The sequence below is a fragment of the Amphibalanus amphitrite genome, unplaced genomic scaffold (assembly GCF_019059575.1).
Source record: "Amphibalanus amphitrite isolate SeventyFive unplaced genomic scaffold, NRLGWU_Aamphi_draft 000429F_arrow, whole genome shotgun sequence".
Lineage (NCBI taxonomy): Eukaryota > Metazoa > Arthropoda > Thecostraca > Balanomorpha > Balanidae > Amphibalanus > Amphibalanus amphitrite.
Genome location: NW_024881923.1, coordinates 1 through 23831, shown reverse-complemented (window position 1 = coordinate 23831; position 23831 = coordinate 1). Strand labels below are relative to the sequence as shown.

The following is a 23831-nucleotide window of genomic DNA, read 5'->3' as shown; positions in this document are numbered from 1 at the left end:
GTCTGGATCCGCTGCTTCTGTTCCTTGACGATCCGCTGCTTCTCCTCTCCACGGGCCTGCCACTCGCAGAACGGGAGTCGGTACGCGATGTGAAGGAACATCTCCATCGACCGGATCCAGCAGTGGAGAGTGGAGATTCCGTGCTGAGTCCGGTCTCCTGCAATGGGCCGGGCCAGGACTCCGTCGATGTTGTTCATCTCCGTAGGCTTGGCCCGGCAGATGCTGCAGACCTGTTGCGACCGGATGCCCTGGATGGCGTTGTGGACCTTGCCGTCAATCATGGTCAACGTCATCTCATGGCGGACGGAGATGGTGACGTCGTTAGTGAGTTGGACGACTGACAGCGTGAGTGACTCCACCTCCTGCTGGAGTTGGACGTAGGTGGCGGTGGTCAACTCCTTGGACTCCTTCTCGAAGATGAAGCTGATCGGACGACAGAAGAAAGTGGAGTTTGGCTTCGGGTTCGCCCAGATCACTCGGCCATCCTCGGTCCGGAGCCGCAGAGGGACCATACTCGCCAGGAACATGGTAGAGTCATCGACGTCCGTTGATTGTCGATGGCGGTAGACTTGTTGACCGGTAGCGCCGTCAAACCCGTACTTGGAGGTCAGGATCAAGGAGCCTTGAGCTGCCGACGATTGGATGACCGACGCCTGGAGCGTGCACAGCCTTGACGCCGTGTGGTCAAGCAACTGCTGCACGGGGACAGAAGCGCCCCGGTCGTCGACAACAACTCCAGCCGGATGGCATCGCTTCTTGGCATCCAATACGAAGTTGTACGGCGGGAAGATGTCGGCGACGTGGTCCTTGGATGTCTCACGGACCTCTTGGTACGCAGCTCGTGTCATGTTGGTGTTGAAGAGCAACACGAGAGCTTCGTCGGCCGACAGCGTTTTCGGAAGCGATGGAGGGGGTCCGCGGTACGATGCCTGCACCACAGTAGGGTCCGGGCCGTCTGCGGCAATCACTTTCTTGATGATGTCGGCTTCGGTTTTCCTCCCCTCCTTCCTCAGAGTCATCTGAGCCGCGTACGCCAGCTGCTCGCCGGTGAATCCTTGGTCGAGCAGCTGGGACACGTTGCGGCGCCTGGTGGGGGAGGAGACGAGGGTGAAGGCAGCCGGCATCTGCGACGGTCGTCCGCGGCCATCCATCGGGTCGTCTTGCCCAGGAGCTGGAGGTGCCAGGATCGCCACTGGAACAGATTCGAGAAGCCAGACTGCATGTTTGTCGAGCATCTTCGCGAAGATCCGTCGAACTCCTGGAGCATCCCAGCGTCGATGCATCCTCTTCCGGTGATCAAGAACGACGTCCCGGATGACAGATCGGTCAGGCACACGTCCAGGAGGAACCGAAAGACACAAGAACTCGACACCAGCTTGCAATGCCTCGTCCGACATCAGGGGACCGGCTCCCAGCATCGCCTCCAGAAGCTCCCGACGGGTGGGGGACGTCATCTCATTGAGTGGATCTGAAACGGGAAAATCTAATTAACTGCTAAAGTAGCAAAAAGTAGCAAAACCTTTTCCTACCAAGTGAAGAGTGATGTCGTAGGTATCACATGATGTGAGTTTGATTTTGTACTTTGCTGTCCTTCTGTACCATTTCATCCGATGAACAAACAACAAGCGACCGCACGACCACATGTGATTCCAACCAAAGTGAATTCTCCCAGTATTGGCTCAAAAGGGGAAACGACCACTTGGTCGGGAAGTTGCCATCCTTGGGTGACTGGAGGTACCACAAAAACTTGGAGACACGAACGTTCACTGGTGAGCACACGAGCACAACTCGTCACTTGCTGAGAAGCGGCATGCAAAGAGGGTAAAAAACCCTCACTTTTAAACGCGCACTGCTCCTGATCAGAGGGCTCGGGAACCAAACTAAAAGCATATCTTGGTTCCCCAGGAACATAACAAAAGAAAAATAACCCTGGAATAAGTAAATTCGAAAACAGCAAATATTATTTTTGATCGGGTCTTACGTGAATCTGGACCAGCGTGTGCTGTTGTAAAACACTTAGTCCGCGGCGGTCGATGTCAAACTATTGTTAGAAATCGTGCACGTCCTTCTCCTTGTATTGTGCACCAACATACCCCAGCTCACCATTCGTGGTCAAGCGCACCGCCTGACTGACTCACAATGATAAATCACTTAACTCGTCGACTCAATGACAATAATCGACAACACATTGTGAATAACACGTGCGCCTTCGGCGCTGGCGCCTTTAACATATATCCCTAACACCCCTCCCCTCTCCGAAACACACGCTCACATCATACGGCTATGTACACATGTCATCACTGCAGTGCGCCTCATTGTCTTCTTCCGGCTCATCCATTGCTGAAAGGCGCCACTGGGCGCGACAGGCGCCCGTATCGTGTGAACACCGGGGTGGGTGGGCCATAAGCCACTTCCGGACCCTCCTCAGTAGCGCCGGGACGCCCCACTGCGCCCAGTGGGGCTGGACCGGGAGCGCTGCCCAGCCATGCATCTACCAATGGGTCGGACACCCCGCCCCTGCCCTCTGGTGTAGGCGCTCCGCCTTGCACCTGGCCGGGCTCGGAGTTAAGGTTCCGCCCCATGCATTGGCTCTCCCCCGCGTCCGGCCCCCGATACGGCTTCAGAATATTGTGGTGCAGCACCCTCTCTCCACCATCACTGTCTTTCACTCGGTACGTGACGCCCCCGCCACCTCGGTCTGGTTGACCAAGTACTGTCCATGGCCCCTTATATTTGAGTCCCAGTTTAGGTTTCCCTCCCGCCGATGCTCGGAAATCGCGAACCCACACCAGGTCCCCGTTGCGGTAATTCGCCTGCCGGCTCATAGCATCATAGCGCTGTGCTGCTTCGGCGGCTGCGCTCGTCATATTGGACCGCGCCCTGGCATGTGCGTCCCTCAGCGCATTGAGACGGTTTTCCATGTAACTGCTTGGCCGAATCAGCGCGGTCGGCATCTCGTATGCGACGTCCAGTGGAGACCGAGGTTCGAGTCCATGCAGTAAGAAGAAGGGTGTGTGACCTGTCGCCGCGTGCACCGAAGAATTGTACGCGAAGACACACGGCTGAACTTTCCGGTCCCAGTCCGTCCCGTCGGTTCGAATATACTTGCTGATCATATCCTTTAAAGTCCTGTTGAATCTTTCAACCATCCCATCACTTTGTGGATGGTAGGGAGTAGTCCGAGTTTTCCGAATCCCCATCGTCTCACACATGGCCTGGAATAGGCGTGATTCAAATTGTCTGCCTTGGTCGGAATGTAGGCGTTTCGGAGCACCGAATGCGTATACCCAGTCCATGAACGCATCCAACACCGTCTCCGTCGTCTGGTCCTTCAGCGGGTACACGCGTACATACTTGCTGAAATAATCCATTATCACCAACGCATACCGGTTGCCCTCGGTAGACGTCGGCATCTCCGTGATGTCGATACCTACTCTTTCGAATGGCTCCGAGGGCGTCTCTGTTTCCAAAGGAGCCTTCATATTCGGCCCGGGAACACTCCACCGCTGACACGGCACACACGAGTCACAAAAAGCACGCACATCGCGGCTCATCCCTGGCCAGATGAAGCGCTCTTGTAGCCGACGCGCTGTTCGTTTCCTTCCCATATGGCCACTGCTGGGATGGCAATGCGCCATTCTCAAGATCCCCACACGGAGCTCCTCAGGAACAGCGACCCTAAATTTGCCATCGTCTGCGATGCCGACCACCCCTTCGACAATCGCCATTTTTCGACCATGATGTTTCAAAGTCCCTGACCATTCTCCGTGCTCCTTTGGATCCAGGGTCAGGCCCTCCCGTATACAGTTTCTAATGGCCGCCAGAGACGGATCGTCACGCTGAGCCTGTTGCAGGTCGGTCGGATCCATGGCTGTTACGGGAGAACGATCCGTCGCCGCTCCGGCGCTGGTGACCGGTGCCGCGACACGAGGGACGGCGTCACCGCCAGAACACCCAAGTGTTGGTGAACCGGCCCTCACCGGGTCGGGCCCTGGCGCACCCAGCCGCTCACTCGACCCTGCGTCCGTATTGTCGCCCGTTGACTCCTGTGCCGCCTCGGCGCTGTCGTCTGGTGCCCCAGCCGCCGTCATCTCCGGCGGGGGCACACCGCCCCACGTCGGGTCTGACCCCAGACACGGCTCCGGCGAGCAACTCTGTACCGAACCTGACTCCTGACACGCCCCCGGCGAGGGCGCACCGCCCTCCACCGAGCCTAGCCCCCGAGACGCGACCCCATTCCTCAGTGGGTCTGCCACTGACTCATCGCGGGTGGCGGGCGAGTACCACCCTGCGAATATCCGAGAGAATAAGGACACGACGGCCACAAGCAGACACCGGATCATAACCGAAGCCGTCGGGGCGGCGCGACCGGTCCGTTGTACCTCCGCCGCTCGCACCGCTGCAGACACGACCCCCCGACTGAGGACCGGCGCGACAATGGCCGGCTCCTTGTAAGTCTCGGTCCCAGACGGCCGCCTCGAGAGGGCGTCTGCATTGCCATGGGCGGAGCCCGCCCTGATTCTCACCTCGAACTCGAACGAGCTGAGCTCAACAGCCCATCGGCCTCGACGGCCAGTTCCATCGCGCTCCACCGCGATCGATCCTGGGATATTGGCGAGCGGCTTGTGATCAGTGACTATGACAAACTTTGACCCGACTGTATATTGTCGGTACCTTCGAATGGCGTGAACCACAGCCCACAGCTCCTTGTCATATGTGGGCCATTTCACCTGGGCCTTGGTTAAGACTTTGCTGTCATAGGCGATTACTCGCTCCGTCCCATCGACCAGCTCACTAAGAACTGACCCGACGGATGAGTTGCAGGCATCGGTGTAAAAGATGAAAGTTCCTCGGAACGTGGGAAGGGCCAGAACTGGGGGCGCCGCCAAGACTCGCCTGAGATGCTCAAACGCTTCGTGCATTTCATCGGACCACTGCAACCGTCCCGGTCTTTGGGCCGCGTCGCGCAGTGGTTTGCAAACCTCTGTGTAGTTCGCTATGAACTTGCCGTAGTACCCACATAGGCCGAGAAAACTCGCCATCTCCTCTGCAGTTTCTGGTTTTGGCCATGAGAGTACCTTCTCAACGTTTTTCGGGTCTGGCTGGGTCCCTTTTTCCGTCACCAAATGTCCCAAGAAAGTGACTTCCTTTTGTGCTATCTGGCATTTTTTGGGCTTTAGTTTGAGTCCTGCGGCCCGGATGCGTTCGAATACCGCTTCTAACGCCTTTAGATCCTCATCCTCCGTCTGGCTGAAGATGATGAGGTCGTCCAGGTATACCAAGCACGTTTGCGTATCCAGTCCGGATAGCACCAGCTCCATTAACCGCTGAAATGTTGCGCTAGCGTTTTTCAGGCCCATTGCCATGACCCGGAACTGGTGCAACCCTGTCCCCGTGGAGAAGGCAGTCTTCTCACGGTCTTCCTCGGCAATCCCCACCTGCCAGTACCCCGAGGCTAAGTCCAGCGTCGAATAGAACCTCGCGCCTGCCAGACAATCCAGAGTAGAGTCTACACGGGGTAGCGGGTGTGCGTGACCTTTGGTGACCCCGTTCACGGCGCGTAGGTCCACGCAAAATCGGAACGTACCGTCCTTCTTACGCGCGAGCACCACCGGCGACGACCACGCGCTCGTGCTGGGTTCGATAATGCCGTCCTGCAGCATACGCTCTTTTTGCTCCTCAATTTCAGCTCGCACCGAAACGGGGATACGGCGTGGGGGCTGTCGAATCGGTGCTGCATTTCCCGTGTCGATGACATGCTCTACCAAGTGCGTGTGGCCGATATCGCCGTCATGCCGACTGAAAATATCCTTATAGGCGGACACAATTTCCCGAGCTCTCTCCTTTCCCTTCGGTGATAAGGCTGTGTCTCCAAGACCCAAATCCGGTATGACTGAGTTTGCGGGCTCAGAGCCAGCGCTGTCACGAGGCACACCGCCGTCTGCGACAGTGCTGGCTACCACGTGCGGAGCCTGGTCTGGACACAGTTGGAACTCGCTCTCACCGCTCGGGAAAAAAGGGTAAAAAGTGCCACAGTCAGTACCCTTTAGAAGCCGTGCTTCCTCGTAGGCTGTGTTGGTGAGCTGCAGCGGGACTAGTCCGCTGCCGTCACTGGTGACTATTTCCCGCGGGACCAGCACATCAGCTATCCCTTGGGTCGCACTGGGTTCCAGAACCCCTTGAATTGCGATCAGCCTGCGCGACTTACCGCCCACTGGGTTTACCCTCGCTCCCACCAGCATGGTAGACCGCGGCGGGATAGTGACATTAGTCACCAACAATACTCGTGCACGGCGAGGCCAGATGTCGGAGTAGAGAGGCAAAGGGACGGTTAGCTCCCCAATTCTGAGCGTGCCCTCCTGGTCATCGATTATCGTGCCGAATCGGCAACAGAAATCTCGCCCTAGCACGAGGTCGTAAACCAAACCCCTTACAACAGCGACGCCGTCACACAGGAACTCTTTACCCTGGATGGTGATTGGTACTTTGTGAATTACCCCCGCGATGTGGAGCGGCTCTCCGCCCGCTCCTGTCGCTGATTGAGTGGGCAGTGTCAGTTCCCTTCCCAATGTATCGTGTAGACCCTCGCGCATCATCGAGAAGTCGGCCCCGGTGTCCACCAGGGCCCACACTCGCCTCCCCCCAATCTGTATTTCAACGACCGACGCTGTGAGGTGGGACCCTGATGGACGCCCGGCTGACATTTGTCCCTCAATGCCAGCTGCATCTAGTTTCCCTGGGTCTGTCCGGCACCGGGGCACGCGGGCGCACCGCCCATCGTGGCCGGGCCGTGCAGACTGCAGTCGGACATCCAATGACCATCACGTCTACAGCGCAGACAGAAGGGCCCCCCTGCGGTACAAGTTTTGGGACAATCACGAAATAGATGCCCTATTTCCCCACACGCGTAGCACTGTCGGCCCTCAGTATGGCCGCGCCGTTTGGGACAGAATCGTCGGGTGTGTCCCGAATCGCCACAGTCAAAACACCGAGGGGGTGGACGGCGGTTTCCTGATACGAATGCGGTGCCTCTCCGGGCGCCGCCGTCGCCATCTTCAGCGAGGCCGCCGGTGTTCTGCCTCCTCGGGGCGTCGGTACACAGCTGCTGCAGAGCCTGCTGGATGTCGTCCATGCGGCGCTCCAGAGACTGGAGAGCCACGGCCTGGTTAACGCCGGAACCGCCGCTTGAAGCCACCATGAATTGCGGTGTCATTGCCTCGTGTGCTCCCACTGCCGTTCCAAACTGCTGCATGGCCACGAGCGCAGTCTGCTGGCTCTTGAATTCGCGAGCGATCTTCACCGCCGCGTCCATAGAGTCTGGGCTTTTGTTGCAGAGCACGCTCTTCAGTCCAGCGTCTCTCAGTCCACATATGAAGAGGCCTCGCAGACTGGCGTCGAGCGTCGGGTCATCTGGGACGGCTTGCGGATGGGCTAGGCGGCCCAGCTGCCGCAGTCTGTCGGCAAAGTCCGATACCGTCTCACCCGGCTGTTGACAGGCGCGAGCCAGCTCCACTTGTGCCTGCAGCGGATTCTGTAGCTGGCTATAGCGCTCTGCCAGGGCGTTCTTGGTGGTTTGATAATCCCCGCGAATTTGCTCCGGCAGGGATGCAAAAAAATCCAGCGCGCCACCCTGCAGCACGCTGATCAGGCACGGAAGTCGGTCGGCAGCCGGTAGCGCCGAGGTCTTGGCTTCGAAACGACGCACCCATTGCTGCCAATTTTGAGAGCCGGTTCCAGAAAAATGCTCAAAGTGGGACATGAGCAGTATGTGGTGATCCATTTCGATATAACAGTTAAATGACCGCCAAAAAAGTCACGTGAAAAACGACAAAATATGCTTACGTTATCCGAGTGAAATTAATAAAACCGCTACAACTTCAGCAAGGACATGACTTAACAATGAAAATGATTTAGCGGCACGTAGGAAAGTGAACATGCGACCGCGCCAGTGTTAGAAATCGTGCACGTCCTTCTCCTTGTATTGTGCACCAACATACCCCAGCTCACCATTCGTGGTCAAGCGCACCGCCTGACTGACTCACAATGATAAATCACTTAACTCGTCGACTCAATGACAATAATCGACAACACATTGTGAATAACACGTGCGCCTTCGGCGCTGGCGCCTTTAACATATATCCCTAACACTATCAACCTATCTGGCTGTTTGGCGGAAGGTTATGGCTTGAATACGAAAAGGCACGTTTGGGTTGGCTACTTGATTGCAAATCGTCTTTTGACGACGAACGTGCTGTATATGTGTCGTTCAGTTTAATGACGGGCTGTCGTGTGCTAACTGGCAACTGTTGTACCGTCTTTTACTTTTTCATTTCATTACTAAAAGGCTTTTTCATTGGTCTAGAAATATTGTCCGGGAAATATTGACACTGTTAACTTTCGCCGCTCGGTGTGCGGACTGACAGACTCTCGTGGCTGTCAGTCCGCTGACCGCCCTCTCCTCTCCCCTGACCTGACCCCGCTGACCCCTCTCTCCCCTCTGACGTGACCCCTCTCTCCCCCTTCTAACCAGGTGTCCGAGTACATCGAGGAGGTCTACCTGCCGGATGACACCTTCCTTCTCATCAAACTGGACACAGAGCGGATCCGACTGCTCAAACTCGAGGTGGACGCCGAGTCCATCCGGTACAGCATCTGCACTGCCCGCCTGCCTACCCGCCCTGCTTCGGTCACCGTGGAGAGTGATACAATCATCACAGTGCGCGCTGGCACGGGAAAATCATCGTCATCCCTCTACTACCAGATTCAGAGTCTGAAGGAGCATCTCCCGGGCGTGGTCATCAAAGGTCTCCCGTCCGTCGCCCGAGCGATTATTGCCATTGATGATAGCAAGGGAGCTCCCCGCTACAAGCTGTTCGTCGAGGGAAACAACCTCCGTGAGGTCATGGCAACGTATGGGGTGAAAGGAACCGCGACAAGCTCCAACAACACTCACGAGGTGTTCACGACGCTGGGTGTGGAGGCGGCGAGGTCTACCATCATCCACGAGATCCAGTATACGATGGAATCACACGGCATGTCTATAGATAGGCGGCACGTGATGTTGCTGGCCGATCTGATGTGCTCGAGGGGTGAGGTGCTCGGCATCACCCGCTATGGACTGGCGAAGATGAAGGAGAGCGTGCTCATGCTGGCCTCGGTGAGTAGGGGGTTGGAGCGGGGAAGGGGGTAGGGCCGTGTTAGCTACCATTAAGGCGAAAGGGTTTGCTGTTGTCTAAATTTTAGAGTGGAGAGGGATGTCCACTGTCTTGCCTAATACGGGAAAGGGATGTTGTGGGGATATTAAGCGTTAATCAGGTGTGAAACCGGTATTAAACACCAAATTTCAAGCATGCTTGAGAACTGAGGGAAATAGCTCTTCCACACACATCCGTTCCTGACAGGGGCGTAGGCAGGGGGGGGCCACTGGGCCATGCCCCCCCCCCCCCTTGGGCGCCGAAGGCGCCCTTTGCGATTGTGATATAATCGAATCGAAAAACAATCGCGACTGGAGGGCGCCCTCCAATCGCGAATGTGTTTACAGGGAAAATACGGATGGAGGGCGCCCTCGGAGGACGCCCATTCCAAATACGCCCTCCAAATACGGTTGGAGGGCTCCCTCGGGCGCCCTCCAACCACATTTGTAGGCTGTAGCTCTCTAAGCGTAACGGTGGTCGCCTATGTAAGCCGCTGTCCTGTAAATAAGCGCCCTCTCACCCGAAGGCGCCCTCCTGTAGGTTGCCACCCTGCTACACATTGCCGCCCTTCTGCTGATCGGCGTCCTCATAATTATTGGCGCTCTCCTACCTATTGCGCCCTCATGTGAAATTTTGAAGGCCGCCTTTCTCCCTTTTGGCACCCTCTTGTTCAGTGCCGCCCTCCTACCTATTGGTTCCCTAGTCCTTCCTGTTGAATGTTAATCGGGGCCCTTCTCCTATTGGCGCCCTCGTGTAGATCGCCGCCCTCCTAACCACTGGCACCCTCCTGTTGATCACCGCCCTCCTATCCACTGGCACCTTCCTGTTGACCAGCGCCCTCCGCACAGACGCCCTCCTGTTCGTGTCATCCTCTTGAGCAAAGGCGCCCTCCTCACCATTGCCACCCCCATTTTAATCGTCACCCTTCCGCTCATTGGCGACTTCCAGTTGATGACCGCCCTCCCACCTATTGGCGACCTCTTGTTGATCGCCACCCTCCTATTGGTGCTCTCCTGTTCCTCGCCACCCTCTTACCTGGTGGCGCCCTCCTGTTGATTGTTGATCGGCGCCCTCCTACCTATTGGTGCCCTCCTGTTGATCGCTGCCCTTCTATCCATTGGCGCCCTCCTGCTGCTCGCCAACTTCCTACCTATCGGTGCCCTACTGTCGAAACTCGGGATGTTGATCGGGGCTCTTCTACCTATTAGTGCCCTCCTGTGGATCGCAGCCCTTCTACCTATTGGCAACATCCGTTGATCGCTGCCCTCCTATCATTTATTTACTCCTTTGGCATGTTTTTCAACTTAGTCGTTCTATTGCACATAGTTGATGGCTTGCCTGTGAAAACTGCCACAAATGAACGTGCATTCAGCACAATGAATGAAGTATCTATAGGTACCTACCAAAACTATCTACGCTCTACGATGCATAAAACACGTCTTTGGTCTTAACGGATTGATCCTACTTTACGTGCATCATGGCATCTATATGGATTACGATTAAGTATTGTCAACAGGTTCGGGCGCAACAGCAGGCATCTGAAGTTTCGGTGATTGAAACAGGGTATGATTGAAACGCGTATTTGGAATTTCCGACCTCGACGAGCGTCTGTGGTAGAAAACCACCACTTTGGTAGGGGAAACTACTGCTGTCTGCTACCGTTTGCACTGCATGTCTCGCTGTAGTTGCGACCGATTGCGACATCTATGCTTAGCGATATACGTACTTTATAATTTACGTACTTTTTCGATGCGTATTTTCTTCCTTGACGTAGGTACTTTTGTCTAGGTATACGTACTTTGTACTGTACGTACCTACCTCTGCGATACCTACGCCTACTTCCGTCCTTGACGTACTTATTCCATACGTACTTTATACTCGACGTACTTTTGAAACTGGTTATGTGGGTACACTATGCATCTGTGAGAAGGCTATGAAGGCTGGTCTGAGGTAATTTGGATGATGTTTACGCATCTCGCGCTCCGGTATCAATCCGATACGGTGATCTGGTGCGTAGATATGCCACCGCCAATAAACTTTTATACATCGACACCCATGAGCCAAGCTTTCTGTACAGTTTGTGTGGCAGCGGCCCGACCAAACCTTAGGTATTTTTTACACCTTCAAAATTGGTAAAAGAGCGAGAGGAGCTTTGAACAGTGATCGGATAAATGGCGTGCCTAAAAAGCGGAGGAAAAGGTTGTTTTCAAAAATTTCGCGCGCCTTCGGCGCAGCATTTCAAGAACACTTGACCTTTTGTGACCTGAAGTATAAAGAATACACACGATGCAAAATCAATGCAGCACGACCTATACGAGGTTACGCAAAAAAAAACTGGTGGCATGGTAAAAAACGCCTCCCAACCCCCCAACCCCCACTGAGCGATTTTTTATCTCGCGACCGTATGGCGCCCTCCTTGGGTGAGGTGGCGCCCTCCAAACCCTTGCCCCCCCCCCCTTCGCGATTTTCTAAATACGCCGCTGGTTCCTGAATCTTAGCTTTATTGACTGGCATTATTCTACCAGTGATGTCAATCATAAACGGTTTTAAGGTATTCGTAAAACTGTTGAGCATCACGTTATATGTTTTAACAAATGTTTCCCCTTCTCTCAAAATGAGCGCTCGACAAACTCATTCATCCATGACTGACTCCACTCTCTAATCGTCCCCAGTTCGAGAAGACCTCGGACCACTTGTTCGACGCCGCCTACTACGGCCAAAAAGACGTCATCACGGGCGTATCCGAGTGTATCATCATGGGCATGCCCACGTCACTGGGTACCGGGCTGTTCAAACTGCTGCATAAAGCCAGTCAGGTGAGACGGTAGTGAACGTTTGTTTGTATTTGTTTTTGTTTGTTTTGCTTTGTTGGGTTAGGCCCTTTCGGTCTGACAAGACCTAAGTGTTTTTTTTTTTTTTGCTCTGTGGGGTTAGGGCCTTTCGGTCTGACAAGACTATTTCAAAGCCGGGAGGATGATAGGATATAGGGGGACACATTGGTCTGGGCAGGCACCCTAGTGAGTCACCGGGGCTCAGCCCGTCCCGAAGGACAGGCTGACCAGCCCCCCAAGTAGGGAGCAGCCCGCTTGAGATAAAGATGCCTGTCCAGCGCGGAACGAGGGCTGCGGCGTGGAGGAGAACGATTTGAATGTCCTGAAGCTGGAAACGACGGACGGGTGCAGTGTTCGCTGACGACCGGAAACTAAAGAAAAGTAAACAGTAAAAATCAGTGGAGGAGCTAACAGTAGAAACTAGAAAGTTCACCAGGCGTCAGAGGAATTGACGCTAGAAATAACGATTTACCTCGTTGATTATTGACATAACGCCCCCTCCCGGCAGCCGACCGAACCACCGCAGAGGAAGCTACTGTTCGCGTCGCCAGAGCTGCACGTGCCGGGCTTCAGGTAGCACAGCGCCACCTATGGAGAGGAACGGACACTGGAAGTTCACATTCTGGCCACTATGTGACCGTGGCGCTGGTGTCGTGACGTACTGGATGGATCCCAGGGAGTGTGATTTTTGTTTTCACCTTTCAGAGTGTGTGAGATATGGTGGTCGCTGATATGAGATACTTTTGTGAGCGGTTTTTCAGCTACTGTGCTGCCATCTGTTGTGGGCTTGGACAAGCTTTGGCCTCTAGTGGAAGCGGGTTGAGAGCATTACCAGCACACTAGCACAGGTCAGCGTGGAATAGAATGTCTGAGGTTGTTATCAAAGGTTTGAATATATTTGAATCGGTATGCCGCGTTTGGTTTCGTCCCGTTTACCGTTATGACCGTTAAGTTATTTTGTTTAGTGTGACGTAGGTTGCATGCGGTCAATTAAACATGCTTTATGCTGTTAACATAATTGATGTGAACCTTTCAAATAATAATTATCTTTTAACGGCCTATTGACGTCAACTGCGAGACTGCAGGAAGCCATTCAGGACAGGCAGTATTGACCGAGCTGCCTGCTGTGGTTTCCAATGGTATCCAACTGGTAAAAGGTCAACCAATTTATCAAATTGTGCCATGCGGAGAACAAAGAACTCGCGATAGTTTTTTTAGTGGGGGTGCGGTGCAGCAGGATCTAGTGGTGCGTTCGAAGAACATGGAATATTCACCGGCTCCGGGAATATTTCCCGTGCCGCGTTCGGAGGCGTATCTCCGTGAATATTCCGCGTGCATGGAATTTTCCACGGATTCCACATAGAATGTGCCTCTCCGAACGCATGTGCCTCTTGTATGAGTACAAGAGGCTTTAGTAGTTCACCCCTCACCTTCCTGCCTCATACTTCCGCCAAGTTTCAGACCATTGCACATACAAAGCTCAACAAATGTGGGGACTTGTACCAAAAAATAATGACAAAGGAGCAAAGCTATTATTATCTGTTGAAGTATATTGAGACGCGCGTAGCATACTACGACAATGTAAACACCATGGAAGTACAACAGAGTTGGTGACAACTGGCAGGTCGCACTAGCACGTCCCGGTAAACGGCACGCACACTGCCGATACACCGACCGATCAGCGATCAGTCTTACGCGCCGAGCGCCGCAGTCCCGTGCACTTTACGTTGACCGTCACAGATAGAAGGTGAGCTTTCAGTTATATTTTACCAGCTTCTAATAGACATTTGATCCCAAACAGAACAAATGATGAATTTATTTTCCAAGGCATAGAGAGGTCTATGTCCGAGGTGATGTCAAATTGTCCACAAACAGCATTTGGCGGCAGGAAAGCTCACTAAAGACCACATGCATCGTTTTCAAACGTTATGTAATTATTTGATGAATATGGTCGGTGCCTCCAATCAAACTAGACGCATCCTCCATTCCACAAGTCAGTGACACCATTTCCACGACCTTTCTAACGCGCCTCACCTCACCTCCCTACCCAAAAAGCACTGTCCCCCCCCCCCTCCACAAACCTTCCTCCCCTTCCCTGACATCAATCCTCATCCCCCTCAGGCACTGTCGGCTTTTCCAACATGCCTTTCCTCTTCATATACGGCGTATAGTGTTCGGGTATATCCCAAAACCTCGTCACGAGCCGTCTGATCTGTTTCGGCGTCAGCTGGTAGTGATTCCTCTCCGATCGCGCCATTCGGACAAAATCGTCACCAAATTTGTCCAGAAAATGTTCCACGAGGCGGACCTGAGCGGTGGGAAGACGGACTTTCCTCTCCCGCGGCCGGTTAGCCTCTGCCTCGAGTTTGGAGACGACCTCTGGTCGGGTGACCGGCCGCCGACGGGCCGGGCCGGCCGTGGAGGTCTGGTCGGAGGAGGACGTGGGTGGTACGGGCAGTACCGCGTTCACCTGTGAGATAGACGATACCAGTGTTACAATCTGTGCATTAGGAAGGCAGGTTGTACCTACAAAATGCTGACATAGTGGTTAAGCTGTGTTGTTGTTTGTCATGGGTAAGATATCTGCAAAATTTACAGTGCATGTTAGGTTTTACAATATCTTGACAGTTGATGCATATCCAACAAAGCTCCCATAACAAAGAAAGCATCCCACCAAACACTTTCCAAAAGTGAGTTCCTCTTTTTCACACACTAAATTGGAGAAAACCCAAACAGACACCTAGGTAATGCATAGCTATCCTCTTGCTGCTCATCACGTAACCTACCTTGAAGGCGAGTCCCATGCTCTCAAGATTAGCCTTGGTGTGTTTTCTGCTGTCCCAGGCCTCTCGGATAGCCTCGCAGGGAATCCTGGGCTCCAGCTTCTTTTTCCTCTTCTGCTGCACCTTCCGCCGGTTGACATTGTACATGTACTGCTTCTTCTTGCGTTGCTTCACCGTCTTACCCATGGTGCCTGGTGATGCTGTTGAACTACCTATGGAGAGATCAGATAATGGGTATCAAACAACTAAATTTCCCTATTCTTATTACCCAATTATTTCAAGCTCTTTTGTGCCCATGATTAACTTTGCATGACTTCAATAAAATGCTTATGTTTGCTCCATCAGCCAGTGCAGGATTTCACCCGTGATAACCTTCCCATTTCATGCTCCACAGTCTAGTTCATTGCCAGTAAATGTTATCAACCTCCCCTCATATTTGGCAATATCAATACCTATTGGTTGAAGAACAAAACTCCACTGGCACAGGGTAATTGTAATTGTTGCAGCAGGTAGGCTATCCAATTCATATTTCACAACCTAAACAAGTTCAAGTTGGCCAGATGCTTTCTCACAGGGTTGTGGTCTATCTCACCTTATCCTTTGCTTTAGCGAAATAGGATTAAATGCTTCAGCTTTGCTCTTGCATTTGCATTCAAACCCCACTTGACTTCAGTCTTCCTTGGTCCCCTTGCAGTGCAGTCTGCACCTTACTGTTCCTATTTATATACACTGTTGCTGTTCCTTTGGACTTCACTTCTAAGGTGCACGATCAAAGGGTGCCCTGATTATGTACTTGTTTATCTCGGCTCACTTTTATTTACTTGATCCAATAAATTATTTCCCGTTCACTGACTGTTGTGATCTTTGCGCACGTGCGTCTCTAGTGATAATTCGTAAACGTCGCACGCGCGTCATGATTGTAAGCGTTAGCGAAGGCGTACTAATTCCAACAGAAAAATACAAACAAATATAATTGAATCGGGCATTTGGACTTTACACTATAAGAACATAGGCGGCGGAACGGGGGGGGCACCGGGGCACCGTGCCCCCCCTTGGATTCTGCAAGGGGGGCACCAATAGCAAGGTGCCCCCCCTTAAATTTGATGTATTAGTACCAGGGGCGGATTCGGGAAAACTCGGCAAATTCGGGAAAGGGGAGGTTCATGAATCGAAGTGGTGCCCCTACCTAGTACCTATGCCCAAAATTAAAACCTCAACGGATTTCGCCCACTTAATTTTGGTGGTGCCCTATTTTCAGTTTTTTTTTGCTTTATTTTTGGTTAGTCATGTGATGACTGGTGCCCCTGCTAAGCCGCTGGTGCCCCTGGAAAGACTGTGGTACCTACCTACCCTGCCCCCTGACAAGCCTACGGTGGGCCCTGACATGACTTAGGTGCCCATGGGCCCTGACAGGCCCGTGGTGCCCCTGACAGGCCTGTGGTGTCCTTGCTAGGCATGTGGTGTCCCTGGGCCTTGGCAGGTTTGTGGTGCCCCTGTTAGAACGTAGGTGCCCTTGACAGGTTTGTGGTGCCTCTGACAATCCTAAATTGCCAACGACAGGCTTGTGGTGCCCTTGACAGGCCCATGGTGCCCTTGAGAAGCCGGTGGTTCCCCTGCGAAGCCGATAGTGTCCCTGACAGGCCTCTGGTGCCCCTGGCAGGTCTGTGGTGCCCCTGGAAGACCTGTAGTGCTTTTGCTAGGCCGATGGTGCTCCTGACAGGCCTGTGGTGCCACTGACAGGCCCGTGGTGCCCCTGCTAGGCCTTTGGCACCCCTGGCGGGCCTGTGGTGCCCCTGTCGGCTGTCAGGCCTGTGGTGCTCCTGGCAGGCATGTGGTGACCCCAGGCCCTAAGTCATGACACATGTGACCTCCACCCTGGGATTCGCCACTGATTAGTACTGCGATGGCTTCTTGGGAATTATACATGTAGGATAAATGGAATTTATCAAACGACAATAAGGAAGAGACAAACACATAGGTACTTGAGGATCAGCTTAAAGTTAACCACACATACGGGCAGGGGTGTAATTTTCCTAAAATGATTGTGGGTGCCCAGCTGTAGGGGCGCCCGGCGCCAGGCCGTTTTGGGGCGCGATAGATATTCTTTATGTGGGAGCCTAAATTAACACCGAATTTGATAACATTGCTAGCCGAATGGCGCTTCAAGTGACGTGTCTGACTAAGCAAATACCGGGTGTCCCAAAAGTAAGGTCATGATTTAAAACTTAAATATCTCGAGAAGTAAGAGTCCGAATCACTTCCAATTTTAACACGTGCAAGGTACATCCATAAAATTATTTTCTTGCATGCTTAAACCATTTTTGATCATAACTACACCGAGCAGTAGACATAAAACTGAGAAGGTCGAAATTCAACTCTTAGAGAGGGTCCGTCATTAAAACAAAGGGTAAATGCCGCCCAGTTTTCGGCCCTAAGCAGACCCTATCAGCTCGCCCTATCTCTGAACTCATGCATAGTTTCGCCTCAACCGGTAAAACGTCAGAAAAAAGGTATAATGTACGCACAGGGCATATATACTTAGCCACCTGTGCTTCGAGGTCCTGAGGACTACAGCGGGAATCTGGTGACAATAAATCAAGAGAGGTGGCCGAGAGTCCTCCCAGTGGTTCTTCCGCTCGTTGCAACGCAGCTGTGCCGACACCATCAGCCAGCAGTGGTTTCAGCAGGATGGAGACTATGCTTGCACCGTCCTGAAGATCATGCATTGTCTCCGAGAGTGGATGTGAGATCCCGTAATTTTCAGTCAGGGCAACGCCATTGAATGGCCTCCGCGGTCACCTGACGTTACACCTTCATATTTTTATTCTCTGGATACACAACAGAAAGATTGTCTTTTAGGACAACCCAACGAGCCGGGAAGAACTAAAGGATGATCCCTTCGAGCAAACATAGGCGGCATCTCACCAGAGAATCGCTCCAGAATAGTGGAGGAAGTCAAACGTAGACTATTCATGCACGCGGCCCGAAATGGCGGCCATGTAGAAAAGCAGCAAATGTGGGGCTACGAGCCAATGTATTGACTCATATGTATGTCAGAATAAAATTTTATATAATGCTCTTTCATATGATGTCCTATTTATATCTATCCATCGCGTATTTTTGGCAGTGTGGCCAAAACAAATGATGACCTTACTTTTTGGACACCCTGTACACGCTTAAAAGTGGAAACTGACCGGAAGGACGTAAAAAATATGTAGAGAGGCGCCATCCGGTAGGAGGGGCACCAAATGTGGAGGCGCCAGACGGTTACGACTTACGAGGGCGCCGTGAGACGATGAAAAGGGCGCCATTCTCTTAGGAGGGCGCCGAGTGATTGAAAACGCTATGTGGTCTAGGGGCGCTAAGAGGCCAGAAGGGCGCCGCACAGTCAGTAGTGCTACGTTGGTGGGGACGTGGGGGCGCCAGATGGTTACGAGGGCGCCTTGAGATCATGAAAAGGGCGCCATTCTCGTAAAAGGGTGCCGAGTGATTGAAAACGCTATATGTGGTTCAGGGGCGCTGAGAGGCCAGAAGGGCGCCGAATAGTCGAGGGATGCACGGTGAACAGAGACCTAAGGACGCGAGACGGTCAGGAGGGCGCCGTTAGACCATGAGAATGGCGCGGTGCTGTCAAAAGTGCGCCATTCTCCCAGAAGGGCGCCGAGTGATGATTAAAAACGCTATCCATGCTCGGGGTTACATGAGCAGAGTTAATACGCATTACAAACGGACTACAATGGTGAGCGAATAGGAAAATCCGTTCCTGATACGCATTTACTTGCTCATGTAACCCCGGTACATGAACGCGAGACGGTTAGGAGGACGCCGTTAGAGCATGCGAAGGGCACCGTGCTCTCGAAAGGACGCTTGCAGCCTTGTAAAAGACTTGTGGGTGCTTTTTCATCATTGTGGGGGCATAATTCAGGATTGTGGGTGCATATGCCCCCACAAAGAGATATAAAATTAGGTACACCCCTGCATACGGGGGTGAACTGCAATTTTCGTTTAGTAAAAAAAAAAATCATCGTGTCAGGGCTGTGACGAAAAATAAGTGGCCTAAATCCGATGAGAAAACAGGATTTGGGGGTACCCTAGGTTTGGCTCCTTGAGCCATGGTGCCCCCCCTTGTCTCAAATCGTTCCGCCGCCTATGTATAAGAATCTTGCTTTAGACTCTCCCCCTGCAAAATGCTCAGAAACGGACTTTTAAAACCGCGTCCCGCTGGGGGTTCTGAATTTCCACGCCCAGCTGGGGGGGGGGGGGAACAACCCCCTCTAGCTCGGCTCCTGGCCTCCCTGGCCTCCCGGGCCATATATAAGATATAAGATCTCTATGTCCCGGGCCACGTAGCGACACGTGGAAAGCATTCGAAAGCACGTCCAAAATAACGGCGAAAACGCATCGGTAATTTTTTGCATAATATTTTGCACACTATGCATAATTTAATTTTTGGCATACGCATCGGTAATCGATATATCTCCAGAACCGCTGCGCCGATCGTCACCAAACTTTCAGTACCCTCCCGTTAATAACTATTGCACATTGTGACCAAAAAATTTTCCAAAGGCTATGATAGGTCAGTGGCGGATCCAGGGGAGGGGGTAAAATGGGCATTTGCCCCCCCCCCCCAACGGCATAATTTTAACATTACGCCTATGGACGAGGCATGGAAAGAATCGATAAATTGTTATGGTTTGCCCCCCCCCCCCCCAAAAAAAACTGAGCTGGATCCGCCTTTGGATAGGTTGGCCGCTAATGGCGTCAGAGTGACGTCATTTTGCCGTTTTCGACCCAAGAAAACATAGACCCGGGAACAGGGGGGGCAGCGGGGGCGCTTGCCCCCCCAACTTGAGAGCCGAGGGGGCGGCGCCCCCTCAACATTGAGGCAGCGTGAAAGGATCTTTCTTCCCTTTTCCGGACTTCTTTCCTTCTTGTTTTCCATCTAAACATCACACGGCATTTTCCCAGCCATCTGAATGGTTTCTGCTGATACAGTATCGATTTCACAACATCTGCTATTGTCACCCCGCTTTGGTTTGGGCCTGGCCTTGGCCATGAGTTTGGCAGGCCAGATTTTATACTAGACCATTTTGAGAAAACTTTGAGAAATATATAACGTACAACGGTGGTAAAATCGTTGCTATAATATAGGTATAACACAGTTTACCCGCTCCGGGTGTGAGGGAGGGGTGTGGGGCAATGAGTGCACTGACGTGGCGCCCTCGGAAGGCCGGTATCTATGGGATTAAAGCTCAGCGACACTAAGGGCTTGTCTGATGCATTTGGTTATCGGTAGCACCCTCAGAATCACCGGCGTATAGGGCCCTCAGAGCCGCCGGTAAGGGGCCTTTAGAGGCATTGGTATGGGCCGCGATGCAGGTGCCGGTTCGGGCGCACAGAGGTGCTAGTGTGATTCTCTCAGAGGCGCCGGTGAGGGTCCTTACAGGCGTTGCTCTGGGATCTCATAGACGCTGGTGTGGTGTGGAGCCGTTACAGACGGGTGTGGGGTCTTTAGAGCTGCTGACGCGAACCCTATACAAACCAACAGGGGGAAACCCAACAGGAACTACAAACCAACCAGTGACCGGCACGGGGCCCTTAGGCCGGTAGAAGAAGTCTTGTGGGGTCCTTAGAGACCGGCATGGTACTGTCAGACGCCGGTGGGGCCCTCAGGGCTCAGAGTAACCGGTGTGGGGCCTTCCAAAGTTTCCAGTGGGTGGCCTTTAGATGCGCAGGTGTTGACTGTTGGGTCCTCAGAGCCGCCGATATAGGGCTTTAGCACTGGTATAGGCACTCAGAGTTGGGGGTGTGAAATGCTCAGAGACACCGGTGTGGGCCCTCTTAGGCGCCGATGAGGGCCCCCTCAGTTGCCGTTATGGGACCCTCGGAAAAATAAGTGTGTGACCATCACAGGCGGGAAATGCCCCTAGAACTGGCCCCTCATAGGCCGGTAAGAACTCTCAGAGGCCAGTATAACGGGCCTTTGGAGACCACCGAGGGGCCCTTAAAATCTGCAAGATTCCCTCAGAAGCCGGCGTGGGGCCCTTGTTGAGATTTTAGTGTGGTTATTTAGGGCCCATAAGGTGCACTAACGAGACCTATGAGGCCATTCTGAGTCGAAATATGGTCATCGTTAATCCTCAGCGTTCAAATGGCACCGCAGGTCCTCTCGGACCCGAGGGTCCCTTTCAACCCGATGGGTGGGGGGGGGGGGGGTACGCGTCCCCTTATACCCCTAACTACGCCACTGCTTCATATGCATCATGTCAGGCATTTTAGGCTCGCCCCCCCAACTTGAAAATCGTTCCCGGGCCCCTGCAAGAAAAGGTTTCGCGGGAAGAGCTGTCAGGCCTACAGATTTAGAGATACAGAAAAAATATTTCAGACATAAAAGGTGTAGAATTAACAGTGTTACAAAACTGTCATCTCGGATTTTGGAAATTAATGGATTTTGACCCCCAAAAAACAAAAATAGGTTTTTTGAATATAAAAGTCGAAAAATCCACAAAGATTTTTGAATTTCGAAAAAAAACGGACTATTTTTGATAGTAACTACCGCCTTCTATCTACATACCAAATTTGAGATCGATACCTCTTTTTTTGGCCAAATTATAGCGACAAAATGTTCAAAATTGATGACGTCAAATGTTCAAACTCATTTTTTAGCAATTCTAGACCTCGATAGCGCAAAACAAAGACCACCATCAGACTCCCCGTGACGAGCGGCATCGAATCAATAACCATTTTATGCAAAACTAACAACTTTGAAATTTGACCTTTTTTGACCTGACCTTGACCTGACCTCCACCAGAAAGTGACCTAAACCGTACCTGATGGTCTTATAACCAACACCATTGAGTCGGAAATTAAAAATTGGACATAAAACATGCATCGCACAACCTTAGTAAATTTGGGTTCATGTGGTGACCCTTAATGACCTGACCTGTGACCTGACCTGTTATGACCAGTGACCTCTAATAGCAACATATGTACTAGACAACTGACGCCCTATCGCTGATTTTCGACAAAATGTGTTTTACTCGGTGTTATAGCGCTTTCCCTAGAAGACCCGTGAACGGTGAAACATTTTATATTTTACCTGACCTGTGACGTCATCGATGACTCCGAGTTCAATGAAATTTGGTTTCCCCTGACAAATTTGACAGGGCTATCGAACGCCGTTTGAATTTTCTGGTCCGTCCAGTAGTTTCGGAGATACGGGAGGTGGGGCAAAAAAAATGCCCCCCCCCCTCCGCGCGGAAGGTGGCCGGGAGGCCCACCGCCTGCCGGGTTAAAGCTATATTGTGCCGCGGAGCTGCGGAAAAGCGCATTCCTTCCGGCATTCGATAGCTCATTACTCATTAGTAACCCTCTCCCTGAAGTGTGCCCTTATATTTGATCTCAGGCCAATGGTTTAGCCTCCAGAATTCAGAGGGCAAAAAAGGTTTCTACGAAAAAAATGATTCTTAAAAAACTTTTGACTCGAGAGAGCCATGACATTAGGTGCCTTCTTTTGCCAGCATCGTGAAAGTTCCTCTCGTCGAGACGCTTCAGATGAACTATAGTGTGACGTTTAAAGGTCAACTTGAAAAGTTGACTTGAAAAGTTGACCTCAGGTCAAGGTCATGCCTAAGGGTTTTTATGGACCAGTAGGTATGGTTTGAAATAAAGTTCTGATTGTCTGTCTTTCTGTGTGTCTGTGTATCTGTCTGTCTGTCTGTCTGTCTGTTTGTCTGTCTGTCTGCCATGACCTGACCGGAAAAGGTCATGTTGCAAATCGGTCGATCCGTATATTCGAGCCGAACACATTTATTACGTTTAATCGCTCTAGCATGTCTTTATGAGAAGTTATTAGCGAAATACTGATAGATGCCTCTCGTGACCTGAAATGACCTCAGGGAGTAGGGAAATAAAGAAGGGTGGGTCACTGCTGCATCTTCCGGGACAGTGGGTCATGTTGCGATGTTGACCTGTTACGCATATTTGAAAGTGTTAAGTACCTGTGATATGACTTTCATCCAAACTAGCTAGAGAACTCAGCACACACAAAAAAATCAAAAAACATAAAAGGGCATAAGATGACCTTAGTATTTCGGCATGATTTTTGATGCTGTTTCGAATGCGGATTACTGCGTGCCGCTATCTATATGCCTATGTACATGCCTATATGGCCCAGAAGCTGAGTTAGAGGGTAGCATAAAAACGCCCCCCCCCCCCCCAGCACTCCACGAAAAATGCAGGCTTCCAGCACGGCGCGGGTTGAAATACGCAGCTTTTCAAAACAGCCTTCCCATACGACGAACCTTGTGCACACAAACCTTTTTCGAGTACGGGCCTCTTCCGGACTTCCGGTACGAGGCTTGGCATGCGAATCCTTTCTTGACGAACCGTAGCCGTTACGAACCTTTTCCCACCCTTACTGTTTTCTGTTCTTATACGAACCCTTGCATACCAATTTACCATACGAATCTTTGCTTAGCCGAACCTTCGCTATGATTTCCTCATATAAGTACTAGACAAACCCCCAGTGATACTACTCCACCACATCTAATTTGTGTGGCAACGGCCTCATTATTTCTAATAATATCTAATGGCTGGCATGTTGTGCTCATTAAGCTGATAAGAACAGATACTACACTTTACAAACAAACTGTAAAATTAACTCGAGTGTACAGACGAAATGTGTACTGTCAATGCACTTGCATGATGTACATTGTACATACAGGTGAATAAGAACCTTTGTGATGGTTTTTGACCTGTATGTTTTCACTTGTTTCTGAAATAAAAGTGTCAGCGGAAAAAAATGCTGTGCTCATTACCGTCTTACTACAGGCCTGCTCCGCCTCTGGTTGGCTTCCATTTCTCACGTTTCTACGTGTATTTCCAGGTTGTTGCCGACCCAACGCGCCTGAGATGAGTTCCGGCTCTCTCGGGTCTCCCGCGCTCTCTCTCTCTCTCGCTCTCTCTCTCTCTCTCTCTCTCTCTCTCTCTCCTCTCTCTCTCTCCTCTCTCTCTCTCTCCTC

General features: G+C 52.1%; 2 protein-coding genes across 4 annotated transcripts in view; one reads left to right on the top strand and one right to left on the bottom strand.

Annotated features, from left to right (window-relative positions):
- Positions 1–12934, top strand: part of LOC122391287 (DNA-directed RNA polymerase III subunit RPC1-like) — a 35032-nt gene extending 22098 nt beyond the window's left edge. For all 3 annotated transcript variants that reach the window (XM_043385080.1, XM_043385079.1, XM_043385078.1), the window contains exons 26-28: positions 8531–9157; positions 11867–12010; positions 12534–12934. In XM_043385080.1, coding sequence (XP_043241015.1) covers positions 8531–9157; positions 11867–12010; positions 12534–12602 — 840 coding nt within the window. In that variant the 3' untranslated portion in view covers positions 12603–12934. The remainder of the gene's footprint in view (positions 1–8530; positions 9158–11866; positions 12011–12533) is intronic.
- Positions 12935–13555: 621 nt separating this feature from the next.
- LOC122391296 (nucleolar protein 16-like) lies at positions 13556–15777 on the bottom strand. The gene is made up of 3 exons (XM_043385092.1): positions 15401–15777; positions 14812–15020; positions 13556–14495 (listed from the first exon to the last, which is right to left on the bottom strand). The coding sequence occupies exons 2-3, from the start codon at positions 14992–14994 to the stop codon at positions 14127–14129; spliced, it is 552 nt and encodes a 183-aa protein (XP_043241027.1). The 5' UTR covers positions 14995–15020; positions 15401–15777; the 3' UTR covers positions 13556–14126.
- Positions 15778–23831: the final 8054 nt, after the last annotated feature.